Here is a 25,334-nt window from a genome sequence, read left to right as displayed (position 1 = left end):
TGCAATTTTTAAATTTTTTTTTTAACGAGGATTTGCAACAGCAGAGGTCATATAAACCCTCAGGGTGCCAGTGTTTTTTTTTTAAAAAAAAGCCCATTTGTAAGTATGTCGGGTTCGAATGCAGGGCCACTGGATTCGAACCCGGGACCTTTACTTTACAGTGCTGAGCGCCTTGTCAAAGACTAAACCTTGCGGCCACCAACGCCCCCCCCCCGCCCCAAAATGCAATTATGGCTACATTTACTGGTGAACTAAAATAAAACCAAAACAATATAAAACCCAAACGCACAAAAAAAAAAAATTTACAAAGAATGTTTTCGCTGTGTATAACTGGCGCAAAGGAACACAATACTAGCCGCACTGATGAAGACAATTTTCAGTGCAAGATAAGAAGGCATGAAAAATTTATTGTAACTTAATACTTTGTAAAAATTTTTTTGATAAAAACATGGTTGTCAACAATGAAAGTCTAGTTTATATAAAAAAGCTTACCGTTCTCCCCCATGAAAAAGCGCTGATGCTTCAGATATAACACTTTGTTCTGCTGATCTTGAGGATCGCTTTTTGTTCAGTAATGATGCAATATAATCTGCTACGACTGCACCTGCACTTCTTCCAAGTCCTCTCGCTATGATTGGAGGCAATGCACCATATGGATTTTGGTTATCCGTCAATCCGAGAACATCAAAGTTAACTAAAACATAGTTTTTTTTTTAATTTTAATAATGCAGGTTTAAAATTATAGCTGTTAAATATTACAAGTTATTATAATAAATTAATATTCAATGAAATAAATTATGTAATAACTTATGAATGAAATTACTTGTAAATGGAAGGCTAATTGTCATATTAGATAGAAATCCATCTGGTGGGTAACGGACAAATGGCATAGAAATTGTAGGAGTTATTGTCAGTAATGTGCCTGGAGGTAGCGCCAGCCTTCCATCTGTAGTAATCCACACAATCCTTTTTTGCCTTCCAGCCCTTTTGTCGCCCTGGCATACGTGTGTAGTAGTGATGGTCATCACTAGAATGAGAGTCATATAGAACCACCTGGCCATACCTGGAAAAGTACAACATAAAAAAATTAAACCCACAAAAATCAATAAAATCAATTAAATACAATTAATTTTAAGTTTCCTTTTCATAGAAACAACGGTGAATTTCAATGAACTGGTGCAATTTTGATAATCTTTCATGATGTGAATGATCGGTGAAATCAATTTACATAGAAAAAATCATATTTAAGCAAAAATCATGTTTAGATCAGGTTTTTTTAGGAAATGTTTATAACAACAGCCTTCTTTCTTCTAGTAATATTTGATTTTGGGTAGATACATTAGAAAAACACAACTTTTTCTTTATACATAGTGGGTGACACCATCTAGTGGCTGCTGAAGGAAGGCATACTTAATTTTTCATTAATTTTTATTACGGTGTATTATTGTCTAAAATTGCATTGTTGAAATCAGATGTGAAGTTAGCAACTAAGAGAAACAGATTTTAATGATACTTTTTGGTGTTTCTAGGTCAAAAAATGTTAGATATATCTGCGCTTTTATGCGCTAATTGGCCGAGAAAATGTATATTTTCACAAATATATGGACAAAAATCCTGAAACATTTTATTTTATCTCTCTAGTTCTAATTTATTTTCAAAGACCAAGTTTGAGCACTTGCATGTAGTTGGTAAGGTTCTGAACCCTTTATAAAGCCCCCGTGGTTTAATGGAGCCGTTTGTTATACAAAGTTACGACCATTTTTGTGATATTTGCAAAACCTCAGAGGCATGGAAGGGGGAAAATTTGAGAATTTTTTTTGATTTGTAATCACTTTGTATCATGTGTAATTAGTTTGAATTTGTATTAAGAGTTTTTTGGGTGGCGGAAAACGAGTATCAAATTTGTTTCTCGCTTAAATAGTTAATTAATTAAAAAATAAGTAAATAAAAAATTAACCTAATTTGCTACCCCATTAGGTTTCGTGGTCCGATTGTCCAAATAAATTCTTTTCAATTAACTAATCTTTGAGTAAGGTATTGGTTAAGATAAAAAAGTCAGTGCCACGGGCGGGATTCGAACCCACGACCTTAGGTTAAATACGATACACCGAAGGCACGATAGCTCAAGTGGTTAGAGCAGTGACGTATTGAGCCGAAGGTCGTGGGTTCGAAACCCGCTCGTGGCACTGGCTTTTTTATCTGAACCAACACCTTACTCAAAGATTAGTTAATTGAAATTAATTTGCTACGTAGTTCAGTCCCAAATTAGGTACAATGTTTCAATATCTATGACACCCAGGGGCAAATGCAGTTTTCACGTATTGATCTAACAACATAGTACAAGAAATCAAATAAAATTTAGAATTTGTGTCTGTCCATCTGACAAAGTATTGCAAGTTTTGCACGAAATAAGTGGTACATGACTTGTTTACTAGTTGTTTCTGTGGGTGCGCGCGTAACTAGTCGTGAAAAAACTATAGTTTTATTTTTCGATTAAACTTTCCCAAAATCTAAATAATATTAGGTTTTAATAAAATCAGGCTATACGCGGGTAAGAATGATCATTGTTATTCTATTGATAGTTACCACGCTATAAAAGTAGGTCTAAAACAAGTTAAATCAGGTTTGCAAAAGGTTTACAGACAGCTTAATATTCGTGAGTCGAAGTAGAAAGTAGATGCGAATAGAATACAAGTGAGGACAATGATCGAAATATCAATGAAGGAGGCTAGACAGGTCAGAAAGCACGTACGTTCCCGCTACCGGCAGGATAAAGAGTAACGCCAGGATAAAGAATTACCTGAATTGGGACACTCGGAAGGGGGAATTTGGGCTACTTTTCGCCACTCGGTATCTGAGTGTAATAGTATTGCATGAAATAGGATAACATGTGTTTGCAAAGGAGGACATATCTCAACCCGTTAGTAGATTCCTAGCCGACGACCACTCCCTGACCATTGCCAACAAGTTACAGAACTATAAAACAACCAACAAAGGACACCCACTCTCTCTCTAAATACGTGATAAAGCGGGGAAAATGTTAAACCTCGTTGCAACATGCAACAGATGTCGGGGGAATCCACCTGTACTACCCTGATTCTCGATGTAGCTTTGTATCCTGCCCTTATAATACTCAGCCATTGGCAATGAGGTCGTGTTAACATATAAAAAAGGGCATACAGGCGCACAGACAGACCCAGAAGTACGGCCAGTATAATAATTTTTCCAAATTAATCTCAAATAAAATTCCAAGCAATATGCCATTTAAGTAAACGTTTTATGTAATCCGTTTATGTTTTAGTGGTCAATTGAACAGGTTATTTCTTTTAATTAATTATTATTTCTATGTAAGGTCTTGGTTGAGATAAAAGAGACAGTGTCACGCGTGGGATTCGAACCCACGACCTTCGGCTAAATACGCCGCTGCTCTATACTTGAGCTATCGTGACTTCGATCCTCTCGGACACCAACTCTCCATTTTAACCTACAGCCGTTCAAATTTTCCCTCTTTTTTGCCATTTTCAAATGTCGTGTAATAGGATTGGATTCTCAGCGACTTATGAAGTGGCCAAGGGGAGCTGTTTAGTGAAGTGATACTTCTTTTCCTTATTAAATATTAATCCATTTACGTTTTAGTGGTCAATTGACCAAGTGGTAGAGCAGTGGCGTATTTAGGCGAAGATGTGGGTTCGAATCACCCTCGTGACATTGACTTTTTTTTATCTCACCCAAGAACTTACATAGAACCATCTTTTTTTTTTGTTTTGCTTGATTTTTATGTTGAATTTTTCTGTTTTGTCCTTTTTATTATTAGCCCGTTTTTATGTTTTAGTGGTCAATTGAACAAGTTACTTCTTTCAATTAATTATTCTTTTTATGAAGGTCTTGGTTCAGTAAAAACTCAGTGTCACGAGCGGGATTCGAACCCACGACCTTCGGCTAAATACGCCGCTGTTCTAACCGCTTGAGCTGTCGTGACTTTGATCCTCTTGGACACCAGCTCTCCATCTCAACTTACAACCTTTCGAATTTTCCCTCTTTTTTGCAAAAAAAAAGTTAGGTTGAGATGGAAGTTAATGTCCGAGTTGGATCGAAGTCACGATAGCTCAAGTTACTACTCTACTGAGCAGCGGCTATTTAGCCGGGGTTCGAATCCCACTTGTGACACTCACTTTTTTATCTCAACCAATACCTTAAATACAGATTAATTAATTGAAAGATATTTGGTCAAACGGACATCGAAACCTAGGGAATTAAATATTAATCCATTTTTATGTTTTAGTGGTCAATTGACCAAGTTACTTCTTTCAATTAATTATTCTTTTTATGAGATTTTTATGAGATGATGATTCTTGGTTGAGTAAAAACTCAGTGTCACGAGCGAGATTCGAACCCACGACCTTCGGCTAAATACGCCGCTGTTCTAACCGCTTGAGCTATCGTGACTGATCCTCTTGGACACCAACTCTCCATCTCAACCTACAATCTTTCAAATTTTCCCTCTTGTTTTCCCTTTTTCAAATGTCGTGTAATCAGGATTCTATTTTCAGCGACTGTTGAAGTTTTAGTGGTCTATTTGATCAAATTACTTCTTTCAATTAATTATTCTTTTTATGTAAGGTCTTGGTTGAGATGAAAAAGCTTGGTGTCCGAGTGGATCGAAGTCGCGGTAATTCAAATGGTTAGAGCAGTGGCGTATTTAGCCGAAGATCGTGGGTTCGAATCCCGCTCATGACACTGCCTTTTTTTATCTCAACCAAGACCTTACATAGAAAGAATAATTAATTGAAAGAAGTAACTTGGTCAATTGACTACTAAAACGTAAATGGATTAATATTAAATAAGTAAAAGAAGTATCACTTCACTAACTAGCTCCCCGTGGCCACTTCATAAGTCGCTGAGAATCCAATCCTGATTACACGACATTTGAAAATTTGCAAAAAAGAGGGAAAATTTGAACAGCTGTAGGTTAAAATGGTGAGTTGGTGTCCGAGAAGATAGAAGTCTCGATAGCTCAAGTGTAGAGCAGCGGCGTATTTAGCGGAAGGTCGTGGGTTCGAATCCCGCGCGTGACACTGTCTCTTTTATCTCAACCAAGAACTTACATAGAAAGAATAAAATAGTTTTATGTAATGTTAACGTAATGTTAACCCTTAATGCATTCGTATGACAAAATTTACAAAATATGAAATTTAACAATAAAATTTTGCTCGATATCAACAGAAGTGTGTTTCAAAACCCATATAATTTTAAAATGAAGAAACCAGTAAAACGCCGATGATATGTTCAAGGCAACAGAAAAAAAAATGAATAGAAGCACAATCGATAAAGTTAATCAGCATTATGGACAGGAACTGGGTCTAAACGTCCACCTCTTCTCTTAACGAAGAGCAGCAGGCGATTTTCCAATAAAACCCTATGTTTGAAAATAAAACGAATCCTTAAACTAACCAACACCCACGCAGTTTTAAACACGAGTCAATTAATTTAACAAAAGTGGTACCACTACTTCTATAGGCTGTTAAAGTAAATAAATAAAATGTATAATTTTGCTTTAACTTTTTCATTTCTTGTATTGGTTGTACTAGCATTATTTTTGTATATATTTAATATAGAAAGGTCTTGCCCTCCATTGATCATCAAACAAGGAGCCACCGACTTCCATTCAATTCAGGTACCTAGGACCTAACCTAGAAAAAAGACTCGTGGAATCCCCCAGGACTTAAGAGGCTAATTAACGGAAGATTTGAACAATTGTGAAGATATTTAGCCCCGAAATCTTCATCCTGTTTACCATTTACGGATGACTATCCTATACATTTCAACATCATCATTACGGCTCCGGATGATTTTGCTTTCTAACCCTAAATCCAAGCAACCTTCCAACATTCAAGAACACCTGAGTTTAATACAGGTGCAAAAAGTGGAAGAGAAGAATTACGAAAATGTACACAGCTGTATGGAAAAAACACTTACCCTCCACTGTACGTCAACTACAAGGATCTACCGACCTTTATCAGAGTCAAATATTTTGGACGAATGATACCTAGACATCAGACTGACATGGAAAAGCCTATGAATGACTGGTGAAAAAAGTGTAAGACAAGACAGAATGAGGAAAAATACGTTGTATTACACACAAAAAAACAAACAAAAAAATCAGATACGTAGGAAATACCTAGAAAGCGGACTGACATGGAATCCCAACGCAACGCTTAAGAGGCAACTAAACAGAGAAAACTTGGGTAACTTTTAAGACATTTAGGGCCATATATACAAGACTGATGACTTTTCTGTACATCACAATACTATCATAACCGTTACGGACGATTTTGCTTTCTAACCCGAAATCCAAGCAACATTTGGAAAGAAGCAACTAATTATCAACCGTTTATTAATTTTTTTCCGTTTTGAAACGTTTTCTAGACCTTTGTTTGTCTCAGAATAGAGCAATTTTAACAAATGGTTGATTAATTCATCAATTCTTCTCTCGTTGATTTGAATATGAAGGGTGGAAGGAATCATAGTCCACTGTTTGACAAAGTATGTAAAAGTGCCATATATTTAGGGATGGATGGTTAGGGATGGTTGGGGGGGTTGTTTTATAGTGGTTCTAGTCGTACGTGTAAAGTTTTTTCTTATTTTTTTCATTTTTTGTGTGGAAGGATACTGTATAGGGATGAATGTCTGCAGTGCATACTGAATACCAAAGATACTGCATTGGGAAACACCCGGTCACCCGGATATACATAGAGAATGTGGAAAAAACTTCATTCGAAAAAAAAATTTTTTATTGTGGTCTTCGGTTGGGGTGTTATATTTTGCTTTTCTATCGAGGGTTAATTTGACGGATCTAGATTATATAATTGTCGTGGTAGGAGTTAGATCACATGAAGATCCTTCAAGACACTTTCTAGTGTAGCCGAGAGGTCCATAAAAAATTAGAACCTCACCTCTATATTGAAAAATATCAGGTGATAAAGCCAATAAAATCAATTTTTATGAGGGTACTTCAATACGAGGTTTGCAGGGCCGTGGGATTCGAACCCAGGACCTGTACCTTACAGTGATGAGCGCGTATTCACGCCTAAACCGTTGTGCCCCCTTTTTTAGCCCCTTTAAAAAACGCATTCTAAAATAAGTACCAATGGGGAAGAAAGATGGTAGTTCAATACTAATGTAATCTATTGGAATTTGATGAGATGGAACAAAAATACGAGTTTCATCAACCAAAAAATTGACCTGTCTGAGGTGTGGAGGAAGGTAGTAGGGAATAACAGAACTAAGCTTTTGCCATTTTATCTGGATCACACTTCATTCAAATCCTGGGCCGAATTTTTGACACATCTTGTGAGCTATAGGGGAGGCAATGGCCGTAACGGTTTAAGTATAAGGTCAAAGTCCCGGGTTCGAATCCGGGGTTGATATAAACTCAACAGTTGCGAACTCATGTAAAAAAATATGTTGTAAGCTAAAGGCGCGTTCTGATGAATCAACTTTAGCTGATCAACAAAAGTAGAAAGCGATTTGAATCAGTTGTGTGCCCACCTAGTAGGTCCGGTTTCAATGTTTGAATCTACGTTTACATTATACATCACAATACAAGTCCTCCTGCGGGCAAATGTGACCCTAAAGTTAGTTAGTAGGTGTGTTGGTACCTCTTCTGCTTCTTAAGAATCTTGTCAGGATTCCAAGTTTTTCCTGCTTCCCTTGATGTATTCTGTTTCTTTCCTTTCAAAAATTGCAAAAAGGTTGTTTGATTATTTACGTCCAATGAGTGAAATCCAATGTTTCCTCATTTTCATTTTTTCTTTTTGACTAAGTACTAATTGGTAGTGTAAATCCATATGCCAAAGAAGGGCTCAGGACTTTTCAGCGGTATAGCAGCATTATTTCCCTGCAAGGTCGTCCGCTCTCTCGTTCCCTTTTACTCCCACATGTGCTGGGACCCAGCAGTGGGTTCTTTTACGTACCTAGTCTGTTTTGTTTAGTTTCGCAATTCAGCACCATATTTGAGATGATGTTTGCACTTAGTGCTTTGATGGCTATCTGACATGGTATTCTTGGTTTTGTACCCATTGTTCAGATTGAACTGGGTACATCTCTCAATTGCATGTACTTCAGCCAGGGAGATACTGGTGTATCTTCCTATGAAGTCCATAACCGAAAAGTCGGTAATATTAAGGGAGGTAATATTTATGATTAATTCATCGCTATCATAAATGCCAACTTTTTTTGCATCGTCTTATAATTCGAGGCAAAAGGCAAACGTCTTAACTGTGCCATAAAACATGCAGCAATTCGAAAGGCAATAATTCTTACTATAAAATATTATATATATATATTATTGCCTTTCGAATTGCTGCATGTTTTATGGCACAGTTAAGACGTTTTTTTAATTTGACTATGCAAATTATATTTTTGCTTTATAAAACCCCACTAGAACATGGCATTCCAAAAAAAGTCAAAAAATTGAGATTTTAGTTTTTGTTTAACAATTTTGTACACCAATAAGCGTAAATTCTATGATGTTATCTATGATACAATAAACCGTTATAGAACGAAAAAAATTGGACCTTACTGAAATGAGAGGTCACATAAATTTGACGATTTAGTTTTGTCTTTTGGATTTGAGTCATAATATTTTTGGGTAGATTTAGACTTAAGGCTAAGCCCTACTGCCTTTTTCGAACTAGCTAAAAGCTTTTCAATTAATTAAGGTTTTGGTTGAGATAAAAAAGTCAGTGTCACAAGCGGGATTCGAACCCACGACCTTCGGTTAAATACACCGCTGCTCTACCACTTTATTTTATTTGGTCAAGCGGACCACGAAACCTAACAAATCTAGTTAAAAGCGTTTATCGGAACCTCAGAGTTAAAAATACGATTTGCTTTGGTTATTTGGGAGCGAACCTTTACATAGGTTCAAATAAAATTTATGGTAGTGCCAAATACACGAACATCTAATTTACTAATTAGCATGAATTGATCAACGGAATCAAGTAATTTTTTAATGTCGAGAAATTAAACCTATAACGTGTCTGTAATTATCAAGATTCTCCATTATAAAGTGGTTGTATCAAATAAAGCTCGATCTCCAGGTATTCATATGATTAGAGGCAATAAGTTTTAATACGTCATATTTTTTGTTTGAAGGGTACATGTTCTGAACGGTGCTACCATTATCGTTACTATAAGGCATATGAAAGCTTATTAGTTAGTTGACACGGAATTTTGCGAGATTTAAAACTTTGTATTCCGTTTTACCAAAAATAAGCGAATTGGTACTTTCATAGTTTTTCCTCGTTTTTCCCCGCGCGCTCACACACACACACACACACACACACACACACACACACACACACACACACACACACACACACACACACACACACACACACACACGCAAACTATAAACGTAGGACTAGAACCACTATAAAACAAATATATGGCACTTTTATATAATTTTTGTCAAACAATGGTCTATGATTCCTTCCACTCTTCATATTCAACTCAACGAGAGAAGAATTGATAAATTAATCAACCATTTGTTAAAATTGCTCTATTCTGAGGCAGTCAACGGCCTAGAAAACGTTTCAAAACGAAAAAAAATAATAAGCGGTCGATTATTAGTTCAACAATGCTTCTTTCCAAAAGTTGAAATTGTAGGTTGCTTGGATTTCGGGTTAGGAGGCAAAATCGTCCGTAACGGTTATGACAGTATTGTGAAGTACAGAAAAGTCATCAGTACACGGCACGTCAAGTATATTTATATATATTACCAAAAGAAAACTTGTTGTTCACAACGAAAACAGTCTTCTTTGGAACAGAAAAAAGCTTGCAATTGCAAATTGTTTTATCTTGTTTATCTTATTTCAATTTAAATAGATTAAACGTATGGGAAATATATGAAGAAAGACGATAGTTGGAATTGAACACAGATTGAAGAAAAAAATCAAAACTCTATACCATGTTGAATTTTAGAGAGCTGGAAATAAATGCTTTTTCATCATTTACGATATGATAAAAGCAAGCAGATCCACTATAAAAGCATATTTGTTCAAATATTTAAAATATAAACAAATAATATTGTCGGGTTGTATATTTAAAATCATTGTTTTTTTTTAAATATAGTAAAGTGGTAAAACTGTATTGATTTAGAACGCAGGGTTTGTTGCACAGGTTGAAAAGGGTGAAACGGCGTTGCAAGGGGGTGTGGTAGAGACGCCGCTACACTCCTTGGGGGACCATTTAAATATAATAATTGAGGCCATTACAGAAACCCTCTGCCTACCTGACACGAGCAACCCATAATTACTTACGGGTAATTTTTTTGTCCTAAATTAGAAATATTAGCAGGTTGTAGGCTAATAACTCATGCCAATTGGAATTCCCTGCTCCACTGGCCTCACTCACCGGAAAAATTACATTATAAACTGTATTTCTGGGTTATAACGGTTGGGGTGTATCGTGGATTCGGCAAATGTTTCGGCACCCGTCTAAGAAGAGAAAACGTATCCCGCTGGCGTGAAATTTCACATCAACTGGACTAAACAATTTACCCTGACATTTTATCGGTACCTTTGAAAAGACACGGAGTTTATCGAATTGGGGAAAAAGGACAAGCTTCTATCGTATATTTAATTTGTGTTAAAGATTATCGATATATTGATTAAAAAAATAACGTTTCATTTTTTTGAATTTAGGTGTTTATTTAATCTTTTTAACGACCAGTACATTCCAATTTTGAAGAGCTAATTGACCATGACGGACGCAGTCATTGAACGTTGCGACATCCCCAAACAGATCTAACTAAACAATAAATAAAAATACAACAACAGTGAGAATGTTTACATTTTATTTACTCTTTTGTTGTCCCACCCAATCTTTACTCACAGACACCAATCTAACTCAGGGCGTAGAAGAGACCGAGGTAGCAACACGAAGCAAACATTGGGCAATCAAAATCAATAAATTTATAAATTTTTTTCGATTAATTAATCTTTATGTAAGGTATTGGTTGAGAAAAAAGTCAGTGTCACGAGCGGGATTCGAACCAGCAACCTTCGTCTCCATACGCGGCTGCTCTAAACACTTGACTATCGTGACTTCGATCCACACGGACACACCTCCCCATCTCAACCTTCCTTTCGAATTTTCCCTCCTTTTTGCCAGTTTTCAAGTTTTTATTATTTTAGCTCGTGAACTTAGATTCGTCGGTCCATAAAGAGGACAATAATCTGGATTTGTGGCCACGAAAAGCGTTAAAATATTAAAAAAATTGCAATAAAAAACTAAAAAGCGATAAAGAAGGACAGTAATTACGAAGAAAAAAAAAATTTTTGTTTATATCTTGTGTAATCAAATGTCGCGTAATCTATTCGATTCTCGGCGACAAATAAAATGGCCACGGAGAGCATTAGTGGATATATTTTACTTATTAAATCCATTAGAGCTCGTGGTTCGATTGGCCAAATAACTTTTTTCAATTAATTAATAATCTTTATGCAACGTATTAGTTAAGATCGAAGTCACGATAGCTCAGGTGGTAGAGCAGAGGTGTATTTAGCCTAAGTTCATGGGTTCGAATCCCGCTCGTGACACTGACTTTTTTATCTCAACCAATACCTTACATAAAGATTAATTATTGAAAAAAGTTATTAGGACAATCGGACCACGAACTCTAATCGATATTTATAAATTTGTAAACTTATTTGTTAAAATACTTGACAAAAAATTATAATTAGTAAATAATGCATATAATAATTTTAGTCAACGAATCCATCCGTGTTGCAAAATATGTCGAATTTTTAGGATTTTATATATATATGGATAAAACCTTGACTTGCAACAGACATATTAATAAATGTAAAGAAATCAAAGAGAAACTTTAACGCATTGAAAATAGCCACATTTTCTGCTGATCCTAGTGTAGCTCTTTGGAGTACAATACTATCATTTTTAGATTATGGCGGTTTTTTGTATAGAAATGCAAATAAATCTCTTAAAAACTGTATGTTATTTATAATAAAAGTATACGACAATGTTTACGCTTTCTTAGATCAACCCCAATAGACACCTGGTAAGTTTTGAACCGCCATTAGAGTTAAGAAGACAGTTTCTTTCAGATAAATTCGCACTAAAATTAATGGCACTATACTCAGACATCTATTCTAATATAACAAAGAGAGAAAGTTGGTTTGTATGGAACACATAACCCAGTTTTACCATTTTTTATTCGTTTAGTGGCTACTGTGTATTCGGAAGAGCGAATTTTTCATCTTGTGGAAAATTTAATGTAGTTTGCGAAATAAAGTTCAGATTTGTATTTTAATGACGCTAAAGTCGAGAAATTACGATTTTATGTGAAAAAATCTGATCTTAGACTAAAATCACAAAAATGTGATTTTGAATGTGTGAGACTCTCAGGAAAGAGTCAAGATAGAAACGTTGTTCTGGTGGCACTGAACTGCGTTTTATTTATTGAATCCACCATGGCAGTATTGACATTTAACCCTGCAACACCCTGTATAATAAAATAAGTCTATTTTTTCCAAAAACATTCTATTCTATTCTAGTCACTAGCTTCTTATGCTACTAGTACTATTAGTAAAAAAGAAATTAAAATAGCATGGGTTAGAGCTCAAACTGGTATTGTCCATAATGAAAACGTGGATGGTTTGGCCAAACTAGCTTCATTAACAGGGAAGGAATAAAAGTTTCCGCTTAATTATACAAAATTAATCAAGTATGTTAAAAGCATCAAATCCAGAAATGTCAATCAAGATACGTACAGACGGAAAAAGGTACGCATTTAAAAAAAAACTCCAGTCAAAAGTGGAATTAATTGGTTCAAAAATCAACAAGGCAGCAACGACTTACGTAAGGCCCTAATTATATAGACTTCGAATTAACCATGGAAACAATAATTTTCCAAAAAGAAGAAAGGAAGAAGAAAGAAAGAAGAAACAAGAAAGAAGAAAGAAAGAAGAAAGAAAGAAGAAAGAAAGAAGAAAGAAAGAAGAAAGAAAGAAGAAAGAAAGAAGAAAGAAAGAAAAAGAAAGAAAAAGAAAGAAAAAGAAAGAAAGAAGAAAGAAATAAGAAAGAAATAAGAAAGAAAGAAGAAAGTAAGAGAAAAGAATCCCTAAGAAGAAGAAGAAGAAAGGAAGTCATAGCTATGTGTGATTACTGCTTGAGGGTAGGGTCAATGTCATAATGATATGTATAAAATTCCACAAAGATGACATTTTTTTAATTAAGTAAGCTTTAACTTTCATTTGACTATGGCGTGATTTAGTTCTTAAGAAATGTAAATGTTTATAAATTCATTGTAATTTTTTTCAAAATTAGTAACTGACAACAGGTTTTTGTTTATAGTCGCTGTCCACTTATTTGCAAATTTTCCGTGCTTAATTATAGAGGTACTTGACTCTGAGGAGGTTTGCAGTTTCCGCTCGTAAAGTGTTCTAAGAGGTTGTGGAACTTCATTCGTTATCTGATGCCTCTAGGTAACGTTTGTCATTTTCATTCGCTGTGACAACATCAGATTAATGGCGATACCGTTAACGTTATACATCTTCCCTCTTCATATATTATGAAGGAACAAGGCACACTAGCATGCTTAAGGGAAAGAAAGTGAAGCCAAATCAATTTATGCCATCTTCTTTAAAAAAAGTAATAATAGTAAGTTTATTTAACCCTTAATGATTCAATGTTGACACATAGGAACATTAACGTTAGGAATTTTTTTAAAGTCATTATTATTATTAATTCGAAACAGTAATATGACAAGCGCTAGAAAAATGAGCGTGAACAATCAATTCGTCACTTTTGATTTTTAAATTTTAGAAAGCGTGTGATTTTAACAGTTACAGTTCTTTTAATCTGATCGCTTCGCCTACAGTAAACAAACTGAAAATTGTTCAATTTTTTGAAAAAATAAAAACGAAAGAAAGATTCTTGCAGTGCAAAGTACAACCTTCACATCCCTCTAAGCATACCTTGAAACGTAAAGTAATTTATATTCACCTGAATTATAATAAATCTAACATTTTTATAGAAGATTGATCCATTTTAAAACGATTATCGATTAAGAGAAATGATTTGTCAATTTTTTGCCTCCCTTTGAGACACACCTTACAAATAGGTCCGCTTTACTATTAACAGATGTAAAGATCAGGGTAGTATCACAATTAATTACTGTAATTGTGTGTAATTTACCAAGCTTTCGATAGTTTTTTCAATCTTCTCCAGGTCTCTAAAATAAAAATAAGCATTTACATTATAATTAGAACGTTTTGAGATATGAGAATATGGTGTGAGTTTTTATACAACACAAAGCCTTTTATTTTTACGCCGCCTATTTTGCCTAAAACTAAGTACTCAAGGTAATTTTTCACGTAAATTCTGCTAATACTGTTAGAATTTTAATAAGTTGGAGTGTTAAGTGGACCTGGTGGACTTTTTTCCAACACATTTTAAATGTCCTTTCCATTTAAAAAAAATAATACCAGAAGCTCAAAAAATGAATTGATTCGTTCTGGATATACTGAAGTTTTCCTTCGTAACTCGGTAATTTCAATTAATGTGTAACGGGTTAAAAAAAAGAAAATTGAACATTTAATTGAATGAAATATGAAAATTTAATTTATATTGAATTTATAAAAAAACTAACATTAAACAACAATAATCAGTTACACGATAAATTAAAATTATCGAGTTCTGAAAGGAAAACTTCAATATCTTAAACTAATTCAGAATCATTAAGTTTTCCTTCAGAACTCCATAAGTGCAATTTATCGTGTAACTGGTTAAAAAAGGAAATTTTAAAAATTTAATTGAATAAAATGTGAAAATTGAATTCGTGTTGATTTTTTTAAACTTAACTTTAAACAGCAATAATCAGTTACATGATAAATTAAAATTATCGAGTTCTGAAAGGAAAACTTCAATATCTTAAACTAATTCAATATCATTATGTTTTCCTTCAGAACTCGATAAGTGCAATTTATCGTGTAACGGTTAAAAAAGGAAATTTTAAAAATTTAATTGAATAAAATGTGAAAATTGAATTCGTGTTGATTTTTTTAAACTTAATTTTAAACAGCAATAATCAGGCACACGATAAATTGAAATTATCGAGTTCTGAAGGGAAAACTTCAATATCTCCAGAAAGAGTCGATGAATTTTAGAGTTTCTAGTGTCCTTTTTTAGAATGGAAAGGAATTTCAAAATGTGTGAAACAATTAGTCATTACATTTGAAAAAAGTTGATTTCCAGGCCAACTTATTAAATTTCTAATAGCACCAACAGATTCTTTGTGAAAAATTAACTTTGGGACCGTACTTAGTTTCACAATTAAACAGGCAGCGTAAAAGTAAAAGTCATTGTGTAGTATAAAAACTCACACGATATATTTTAAAATGAGAAATTTCTCTTCAGATTTGTGGGGTGATTCGGTTGGATAGGCGGACCAGAATGATCAGAAACTGTCCATGCCGCTGTATTTTATGAAACGCGGCTGGCACGGACATGACCGTGTACACATGGAAAACAAAAACACACGGAGTGAACCGTTAACCCATAAAATTTGTACTTAAAACCAATAAAGCATTGCCAAGATAATAAATACTTTCCGAACGGGAGCCGGCAGTGGGATGTACAAACAATAAGAGTTTTAAAGGCCGTCCTAAGAATAGCATATCGATCAATTTCACGGTTGCGAATATTTATATTTATCAAGGCATGCCCTAGTGCGTCGGTCCAAATTGATAGCTGATCCTGTTTTGTCCCGTTAAGCATTAAGTCGTCGGATTCCCTAAGACAGTCTCGCCGGTTACCCGGAATGTTTCATAACATCCCGTCCAACTGGACCTCTCCGGTTCGGTGCTAATAGGTCAAAAATTTACCCCAGTGAATTTATACGACCAAACCAGCTGATGGATCTAACAGGATCTTAATTGGAAACTCGACATCTGTTTTGACGCGATCATTTTTTTTTCTTAAGTAGTTTGGCCATAAATTACTTTTTCTCACCTTAATGAAAGTATACGTTTTCCTAATAATTTTATAACTTAATTTAATATTGAATTATCTTGTCATCATCCGTGGCTGGTTTAACGGACGATTACTCTTCTCGTTTATTTTATGAGCCCTTTACTAGTCATTACTTATCTATTCTTTGTTCTGGTATCTGGCAAGGTAGAAAGTTGTGCTGATACTATTGTAGTCACTAGCCTCAATAAACGACAACACATCATCAATATGGATCTTCGTTCTTTACCACTAGAACTAACGTCGATAAAACGAATTCAACTATTAAAGTAAAAGCAAAACATTGAGATACTGATTTTTGTCGTACGCATAGAAATAATTTGCGCAATTCACGCAAAAAATACAGAAACCAAAACTCAAAATAATCCACCTTTGGATAAATATACAAATGAACTAATGCTATGTACATATTGTTTACCAATGGACGAATTAAAATCAACAAATAATTAACAAAAACTGAAAAAGAACAAACCGACAAATAACCGAACTACCGAACCTTATCAAAGAGAAACCTCCAACAGGAATAAAACTGAAATGGAGAGATAGCAACAAACTATGGAAAGACCATCCGTCACTCTTTTGAATTTAACCAAAAATTACAAATAAACCTGGGTACCAAAAAAGAATGGGTAAGAGAGGGAAATAACTCCTTTAAAAATGGCACCATCCGCTGGTACACAGATGGATCTAGAGCACAAGAAAGTACGGGAGCAGGAATATTTGGACCTGGAACCAAATACTGAGAACCCATGGGAAAACACACTAGTATCTTCCAAGCTGAGATTAATGCAATTGAAAGATGTACCCAATTCAATCTAAGCAAAGGGTACAAAAACACGAATATAGCCATCATGTCAGATAGCCAAGCAGCCATCAAAGCACTAAGCTCAAGTACCATTAGTTCAAGGATGGTGGTGAACTGCAAAACCAAATTAAACATATTAGGTATGCAGAACAAAGTCAGCCTCTGCTGGGTCCCAGGCCGCATGGGAGTAGAAGGCAACGAGAAAGCGGACACTCTTGCAAGGAAAGGGGCTGCCACACCGCTGATAGGACCCGAACCCTTCTGTGGCATAGGAATCCACACTATTAACGAATATCTCAGACAGAAGGACAAAAAGAAAATGAAGGAACAATGGAATTCACTCATTGGACATAGACAATCCAAGAATCTTCTAAACAATTTTGGCAAGAAAGAAATCACAGAATGTGTCAAAGGAAGCAGGAACAGACTGCGAATCCTGACAGGATTCCTAACAGGACACTGTAGATTAAATGGACACCTAAAGAAAATTGGAACAATCTAAGATGGCACATATTGATTCTGCAAGGAGGCAGAAGAGACACCAACACATTTACTAACAAACTGCGGAGCTACATTAGCCCGCAGGAGGAAATGTTTTGGGATGTATGATGTGACCATAGAAGAGCTTCAACCAGTAAAACTGGGCCTATTAATCAAGTTTCTTGATGAAATAGGACTCACCGATGTGCTTTAGGCAGAGAACGGGGGATACAATAGCTCTTAAAGGGCGCAGTATACTACACCCTGCAATTATATCTACATCTACATCTACAACCGAACTATAAACATATATGCATAAAAACTGGGGGAAAAAGAGAGAGATTTTACAACTTCGATATGACCCCTTAAACATTTTCAATACATGCACGTGAAACTATCTAACGATTTATACAGAGTGTTTCAAAACTCGTACTACAAGTTGTTCATGTGCTTCTACACCTCAAATATAACAATAAGTTCGCATGAACCATGGTCTAATTCTCAACCCTTCAATATTCAACATTTTGTTTTTTTTCGTCATAAATTCGTCGACGGTTGTTCACAATGTTTATGGTCTTTTTTTGCGTTTTGTTTGATTTTTATGTTGAATTTTTCTTTTTTGTCCTTTTTATTATTAGCCCATTTTTATGTTTTAGTGGTCAATTGAACAAGTTACTTCTTTCAATTAATTATTCTTTTTATGAAGGTGTTAGTTGAGTAAAAATTCAGTGTCACGAGCGGGATTCGAACCCACGACCTTCGGCTAAATACGCCGCTGTTCTAACCGCTTGAGCTGTCGTGACTTTGATCCTCTTGGACACCAACTCTCCATCTCAACTTACGACCATTCGAATTTTCCCTCTTTTTTGCAAAAAAAAAAGTTAGGCTGAGGTGGAAGTTAGTGTCCAAGTTGGATCGAAGTCACGATAGCTCAAGTTACTACTCTACTGAGCAGCGGCTATTTAGCCAGGGTTCGAATCCCGCTTATGACATTCACTTTTTTATCTCAACCAATACCTTGAATACAGATTAATTTATTGAAAGATATTTGGTCCAGCGGACCAGGAAAACTAGGGAATTAAATATTAATCCATTTTTATGTTTCAGTGGTCAATTGACCAAGTTACTTCTTTCAATTAATTATTCTTTTTATATAAAGTCTCGGTAACTAAGGTGGATTGTTGTTCTTTTTTCCTTTTGTCTGTGTTTAGTGTAGGATTTTGTCCAAATTTCTGCTTTGGTTGTACGCTAGGTTATTGTCTCTTTCTTATGTGTTTTGTTCCATTTTTCTTTCTTTTTGTGCTTTTTATTAAGTTACAGTAGGGAAAAATTTTTGCCTAGGACAAAAAGTTGAATTTCTAGATTAACTCTATTCCCGTTTTTAACACTTTTGCCCATTTAGCATAAGATATCTGCATTTCGCTTCGATGTCTTTAAAAAAAAGGTTATACCGTTAAGAAGCCTATTAAAACAAGTTTTTATGAAATTTGCCAAGATCTACTGTGAATTTTTCAAATGAGTCTTTTTTACAAATTATAAATTTAGCAGTTTTGAAAGATTTAGTGTTTTTTTACTAAAAATTAAATTTAAGTTTTTAAAAGGGTGCCTACTTACCGAAAATTTAACGCTCTTTTCTATGATTCTTGTGGATTTTCGCAAAAATGAATAGTACAAGAGACGCGAGTAAATTTACGACGACAATAATCGATATTAAAAAAAAATGTAAAACGTATATTTTCTGCGAAAGGGTTGAAAATCGAATGGTTCATACGAACTTTTTTGTTGGGTTTGAGGTATAGAAGCACCTGGCCAACTTCGTACGAATAGCGAATCACTCTGTATAATAAATGCCAATGAAAAACAAATAAAAAACTGGGATATCACCAATTTCATGAACCCTACAAAATATTCATATTGATTTATTATATTACACATAGAATGCTTTATTCACAATATTTTGCCGATACCATATGTCTTTATTGAAGGTCAATATTATTTTGTATTATATTTTTATGCATAAATTAGCATAGTATTACTTTAACTGATAAATTTAACATTTTAAAGTTAAATTTATACATTATAAAACTAATGATGTTAGTACAGCTAGTAGAATAATACAATGAATACAGCATATTAATTCGAACGGCAACCAAGAAGAAAAGTTTGAAACTGATCGCTTTTTATTTTTTAAATGGTGAGATTTTGGATTAACCTTTTTATTTTTCTGTTTGCTTCTCGACAAGTTCCCTAAAAACAAGTTTGGAATTCACCCAGGTCAAACGGGAAAGAACTGTGTGGGTTAAGCATTCCATATTCACGACCAGTAATATGAAAGTGTGACGAAATCGATAAAGCCAATTTTGAAAGAAAAGAAAAACACAAAAAATTCATTCGTCAAGCTTTCGAGGAATGGACCACCTTCATCAAGACTTGGAACTGCTGTCGACTATTGAACTCAACTATTATTGTCTGTATTATGAAACTATTACGAAAACTTATAGTTTCAAACAGTCTTTTATACATCGGAATTCAAAGCCTGATAGACCATTCTTATAATTCCAAGGTCCCAATGATGGTGGTATATTCCTCGATAGCTTGACGAAGGAACTCAGTGTTTTTAAGTTTTTATTTTTTCAAATTGGCCCTCCTTTTTTAAAATGGAAATTTATAATATTAAAGGCTAATATCATTAGTATAAAGAGTTTTAGGAGAGTTTTAAAGGAATTAAACAATTTGTTTTGGAGTATGGTTTTGGTCATCGGTAGAGCCATCATCCCGATATTACTTTTTTATCGCATAAGTGACATTATCATTTGAGCTCTATTACATCTTAGAACCGGCTTTATGATGAGTTTTGTCATTTTCGGAAAACACCCACGCTAAATGAACTTTAATATATTAAATTGTTTAATTTAAGAGCCAAAGATTAACGGGTAAATCTCCTAAAATGCCGAAACGGGTCTGACACACCGACTTAGCGAGGGTTTTTTAAAATAATTTTGTAGTGTAAATAGTTACTAGTATAAATTTTATTTAAGACCCGTGGCAGAAGTTAAATACCACCTTTATATACACACCCACTTCACTGAAAAAATCTCTTGAATTGCATTTTTAGCCAACTTAGGATTTTTAGGTAGAGTGAGAGAGTGTAATTTTGTAATTTCTTATGAGTTGTCATAACTTCGTGAACAAATGGAATATGGACTATGAACAAATGGATTCTATTAACGAATTTGTAAAAAATGATATAATAGACTTCTTAAATATATGCCTACTATCTAATTATTGTAAATTCAACAATAAATTTTACGAAATGAAAGGGTTACCAATGGGGTCTCCATTATCCCCACTTTGTGCTGAAATATTCATGGATAATTTCGAAAAAAAATCTTTTCAAATCAAAGAACAAATTAATTAAATCTGTTCATTTCTGGAAACGCTATGTAGACGATATTTTATGCATATGGTCGGGAACATTAGAGGCTCTCAGAGAATTCCTCCAACTAATTAATTCTCTACAACGTAATATAAATTTTACATTGGAAATTGGCAAAGATGGTTGTTTGAACTTTTTAGACCTAAAACTGTCTATAATAAACAACCTAATAGAAATAGACGTATATAGAAAACCCACAACTACAGACACTATGATACCAGCGGATTCTTCCCACCCATCGTCCCAAAAGGCTGCTGGTTTCATTTGGCTCATAGACCGGATGTTAAAACTTCCGCTAACACCTGATAACTATAAAACTATTAAAACCTTAGCAAAAAACAACAAGCATCAAGAAATATTTATTGATAGGTTGCTAGTTAAAAGAATAAAAAAATTAACATTAAACGAATCAACAATAGGACTCAGCCACCCCACCACAGATGAATCATTCCGTTGTTTGCCATACATTGGTGAATTATCGGAAAAAGTTAATAAAATTTTTAAACAAGAAGGTTTTAGAATAGCTTTTAGAAGTACGGGTTCACTTAAAAACATCCTCTCAAAACCTAAAGACAAAGTAGACAACTTGGCAAAAAGCGGGGTTTACCAACTCATTTGTAATGATTGTGATATTAAATATATAGGACAAAGCGGTAGAGAAATAAAAACAAGAGTAAAAGAACACTTGCCTAAATCGAGCAAATTTTCGGAATTTAAGGATCATCTAAAAGAAACAAAACATAATTTCAATTCAAATCTAAATACAAGAGTGTTACATAGTTTCAACAAAGGGAAAGAATTAGATCGGTTTGAGAAATTTGAAATTAAAAAATGTAAAATTGAACATGGTGATAAATGCATTAATAATATAACAGATTTTGATCTACCTCCCATTTTAAATATGTACATAAATAATATCAAACATCCAAATAATTAAACTAATTATTTTAATTGTTATTATTTTTTTAGTAAATTAATAATACTAAGTATTTACTAGTATAATAGTTATTGTGTTATAGTTTCCGCGTTTCGCACGTTCAAATTGAGCGCCATTAAAAAATGAGTTGCTAGTTGGAACATCGCGTTGGCGGAGGTATCAGCGGGTTCACTTTGGCAATTCATGTCGAGAGACGTGGTTGTAGAAGTCCTTCAACCTGATGATGAGCTAAAAGGCTCGAAATCCGGATCGTTGCAAAACAACTTACTGTGAGTGTGGATGGTTTAATTGAAGACGTAGATAGGTTTCTTTTAGGGTAAAGGGTTTAACATCCACGCTTAAATCCATTTCGGACGATTTTGTGTTTTGTATAGGGTGTTTGTGGTTAACGTGTAGGTGGGATTGATCGAGTAGTCTCAGAAAGATTTTGAATCCTCGTACTATGTCAGCAGACGGTATCAGTATGTCATTCAATCGTAAAATAGGGCACAGTGTTTTTATTGAAAGTGGTTTGAACACATTTCTTTTGTCCAGCTTGATCTTCCATTTTTCGGTAGGTATAGTCTTCTACTAGAGGGAGAAGGTTTTGAAAATCGGTGAGAAGGAATGTCAGCAATGTATATGGTAAAAGGCATCGGGCCAATGATAATTTCTTGGGGGGCGCTAGATTTTACTGGGATATAAGAAGAAAGGAATGACTGTACTGCCATGTGGATTGCAGAATAAGGTAAAAAGGTACAGGGTACATTTTCTTGAGTTTTGAACACGGATGTCATACCACGTGGCTACGTCAAGAAAGATACCCGAGCAACACCGCTTTCGCTCAAGGTAATCGGCAATAGTTTCTTTGGAGAAGTAAGAACGTTAGCAGTGTAGTAAAAAGGGTCAGGCCAAAGATACTTCCTTGGGGTACTCCAGATGATACTGAAATATAAGAGGAAAGAGATGTACCCTATAGGAGTTTCCACAGTGAACTATAGACAAGGTTGATCTGTCACCGTCAGACATGTTTCGGCATATCGCCATCATCAGTGTGTACATGCCCTAGAGTGTCCAGAGATTTCTAAGTGGCAGACTAGATTAAAAGCCTGTTCGACGTAAGACTGTAAGACCTCTCGAGCAGGGTGGGAGCAAAATATAGTAAACCTTTTATGTCTGTACTGTCGTACTATTCAATCTGAAGCCAAGGGTCATGCAATTTCTTCATGACGCCATGACGCCTGCGGCGTGTCTTGTAGTTTGGTCTGATCAATCTAGTCGGCCTATTCTCCTTGTTTTCGTGTCTGGACGCGGACTGAAGATAGCGAACTGTGAAAAATTTATGTCTCAGACAAACCAGCGAAGATAGAGCAAAATCAACGGCAGACAACGTGGAGAAATCTCACAACAATTGTTCCGACCAAGCACAACCATAAAATTTTTGGAACTACTTGACTTGCTGTGGTTTGTAAAATATTGTATTTTCATTTGAATTTAAACCATAAAATCAATTATAAATACATCGGAGGGTGTAATAAAAAAAATACTATTTGGCTCGGTTTGGATGTATTTTACACAATCACTTCACCCACTGTGCGCCTTTAAACACTATTCTGCCTCTTCTATTTTGGATTAAAACTTCCGAAAATCTTTCGGCTTATTTTAAGTAAAGTTACCGTAAACAGGAAGGACTTAATATATTTAATCGTGTCTCATTTGTTCTTCGGTATTCTTGGATCATCCCTAAGCCATAAAAATATCTCGATTCAATTTGGGAAGATATCAACTCAACTTCAACCAACCCACTTGAATAAATTTTTCGATCAGGCTTCTTTGTCTCAAATTCGCCCCACTCGATATGGAGAGGGTAAACATCTTGTTCCGAGTTTTAATGTCCCACCGTAAAATTTTTTATCATCTCGAACTTACGTCTTCCTATCACATATGTAGCTTATTTATAACGTTTTTGTATAAAGAACCAATTTCTTTTTTCAATTAGTGTTTACAGATCGATTACAATAAAAAAAAATAGAACTGAAGTGATTAAATTCTGAAATGAGGTCATAAACAAAACCTTAATAGTTAGCAGTCAGTGACTAAAATAATACCCTGCAAGACGTGGGAAATATGTAAAAATGCTCGAAAAAAAATTTGCTATCGAGTTGTATTTTTATTAAATACGACCGTTTCGACCGGAGAGTGGCAGTTGCGAGCCGTCGTCGAACGTGAAGTGTCAACTGAGCACGCCACATAACTCCATGCCCAGAAGAGCGGTTTTCACTGAGGCCACCCTAATTTTTTTTTGCGATTTCTGCCCTCGTTTTTCACTATTCTTTTGTGCCTGACAATCGTGATTTCATTTCAGTGACAACTTGTCAAACTTGCTCGCTCATGCCTCGATAAACGAGCCAAAGACGAATCAAGGCGTATCATAAGTTTTAAGAGCAATATTCAGACATATAAAAATAACATCAAAACGTCGCATTCACTAATAAATTAATTATCAAGAAATTGGGTGCCAGGGCACACAGTGCAGAGGGCCAACGGAGAGGCCGATAAATTGGCCAAGGAAAGTTCAATGAGGACACCTACTGGCCCTGAATCCTTTTGTGGCTTACCAAACTGCCAAAAACGCAGATCCATTGAATGAATGAATGAAAAAAGTGCTTTATTAGATAAACAAAAGAGAGAAAAAAATTGCACATAACGGCAATGGTTATCAACCGTCTGCAGGAGTTGGACTATAAATTTTTACTAAATAAACAACACATTTCTTTTCAAGGAATAAACAAAAGAGAGAGAAAAAACTGTATAAGTAAACTAAAATAACAACATATGTTTACATACAAGGGGCGTCGGCGGCCGCAACGATTTAGGCGTTGACACGGCGCTCATCACACTAATGTAAAGGTCCCGGGTTCGAATCCCCTTGCATTCGAAACCGGGACCTTTACCTTAGAGCGATGAGCGCCGTGTCAAAGCCTAAACCGCTGCGGTCATCGACGCCCCTATTTATCATAATTCTATTTTTTTTAATCACACACCTTCCCAGAATTACCAACATCAACTTATAGTACGTTATTAAAAAATTCACAGGAAATTCATCATTTTGTAGCACACCTCACGTACTGCAAGTAAGGTAAAGGTCCCGGGTTCGAATCCAGCCGCCCTGCATTAGAACCCGACATACTTACAAATGGGCTTTTTTTTCAAAAACACCGGCACCCCGAGGGTTGGTATAACCTCTGCTGTTGCGAACCCTCGTAAAAAAAAAATAAAAAAAATATTTACTTATTTACGCACATACAAATGACCAGGGTGTCTCTGATATATACAATAAATATTTAATAATTGAAATAAAAAAAAACTAGTAGTTGTAGTTCCAGTCTTCCATCGCAAACTTTACTAAATTTAAGGAATCGGGGTTATTTAATAAAGAGATTAGGTCCTCTTTTGTCAACGTGGGCAAGCCTATATGCCGTACTCGGAATTCCGCTAAAAAAGGGCATTCTGCTAAAAAGTGAAAACAATCTTCCCGAGCCTGCCTGTTGCAGAGAGAGCACTTATCGGAACTATTGACTCTTGTGGGATTATAATTAAGATAAAGAAACTCGCATCTAACTGAAAAACCAGCGATCTAGGGG

General features: G+C 35.0%; 1 protein-coding gene across 2 annotated transcripts in view; it reads right to left on the bottom strand.

The window, feature by feature from the left end:
* LOC106671346 overlaps positions 1–25,334 on the bottom strand; it is a 66,742-nt gene that overhangs the window by 3,761 nt on the left and 37,647 nt on the right. For both annotated transcript variants that reach the window (XM_024226708.1, XM_014402238.2), the window contains exons 2-3: positions 824–1,063; positions 493–694 (exon numbers count right to left, since the gene is read on the bottom strand). In XM_024226708.1, coding sequence (XP_024082476.1) covers positions 493–694; positions 824–1,061 — 440 coding nt within the window. In that variant the 5' untranslated portion in view covers positions 1,062–1,063. The remainder of the gene's footprint in view (positions 1–492; positions 695–823; positions 1,064–25,334) is intronic.

This window comes from Cimex lectularius, unplaced genomic scaffold, assembly GCF_000648675.2.
Source record: "Cimex lectularius strain Harlan isolate CLEC.00 unplaced genomic scaffold, Clec_2.1 scaffold4, whole genome shotgun sequence".
In the NCBI taxonomy this organism is placed as follows: Eukaryota; Metazoa; Arthropoda; class Insecta; order Hemiptera; family Cimicidae; genus Cimex; species Cimex lectularius.
This window is presented reverse-complemented; position numbering and strand designations above follow the sequence as displayed.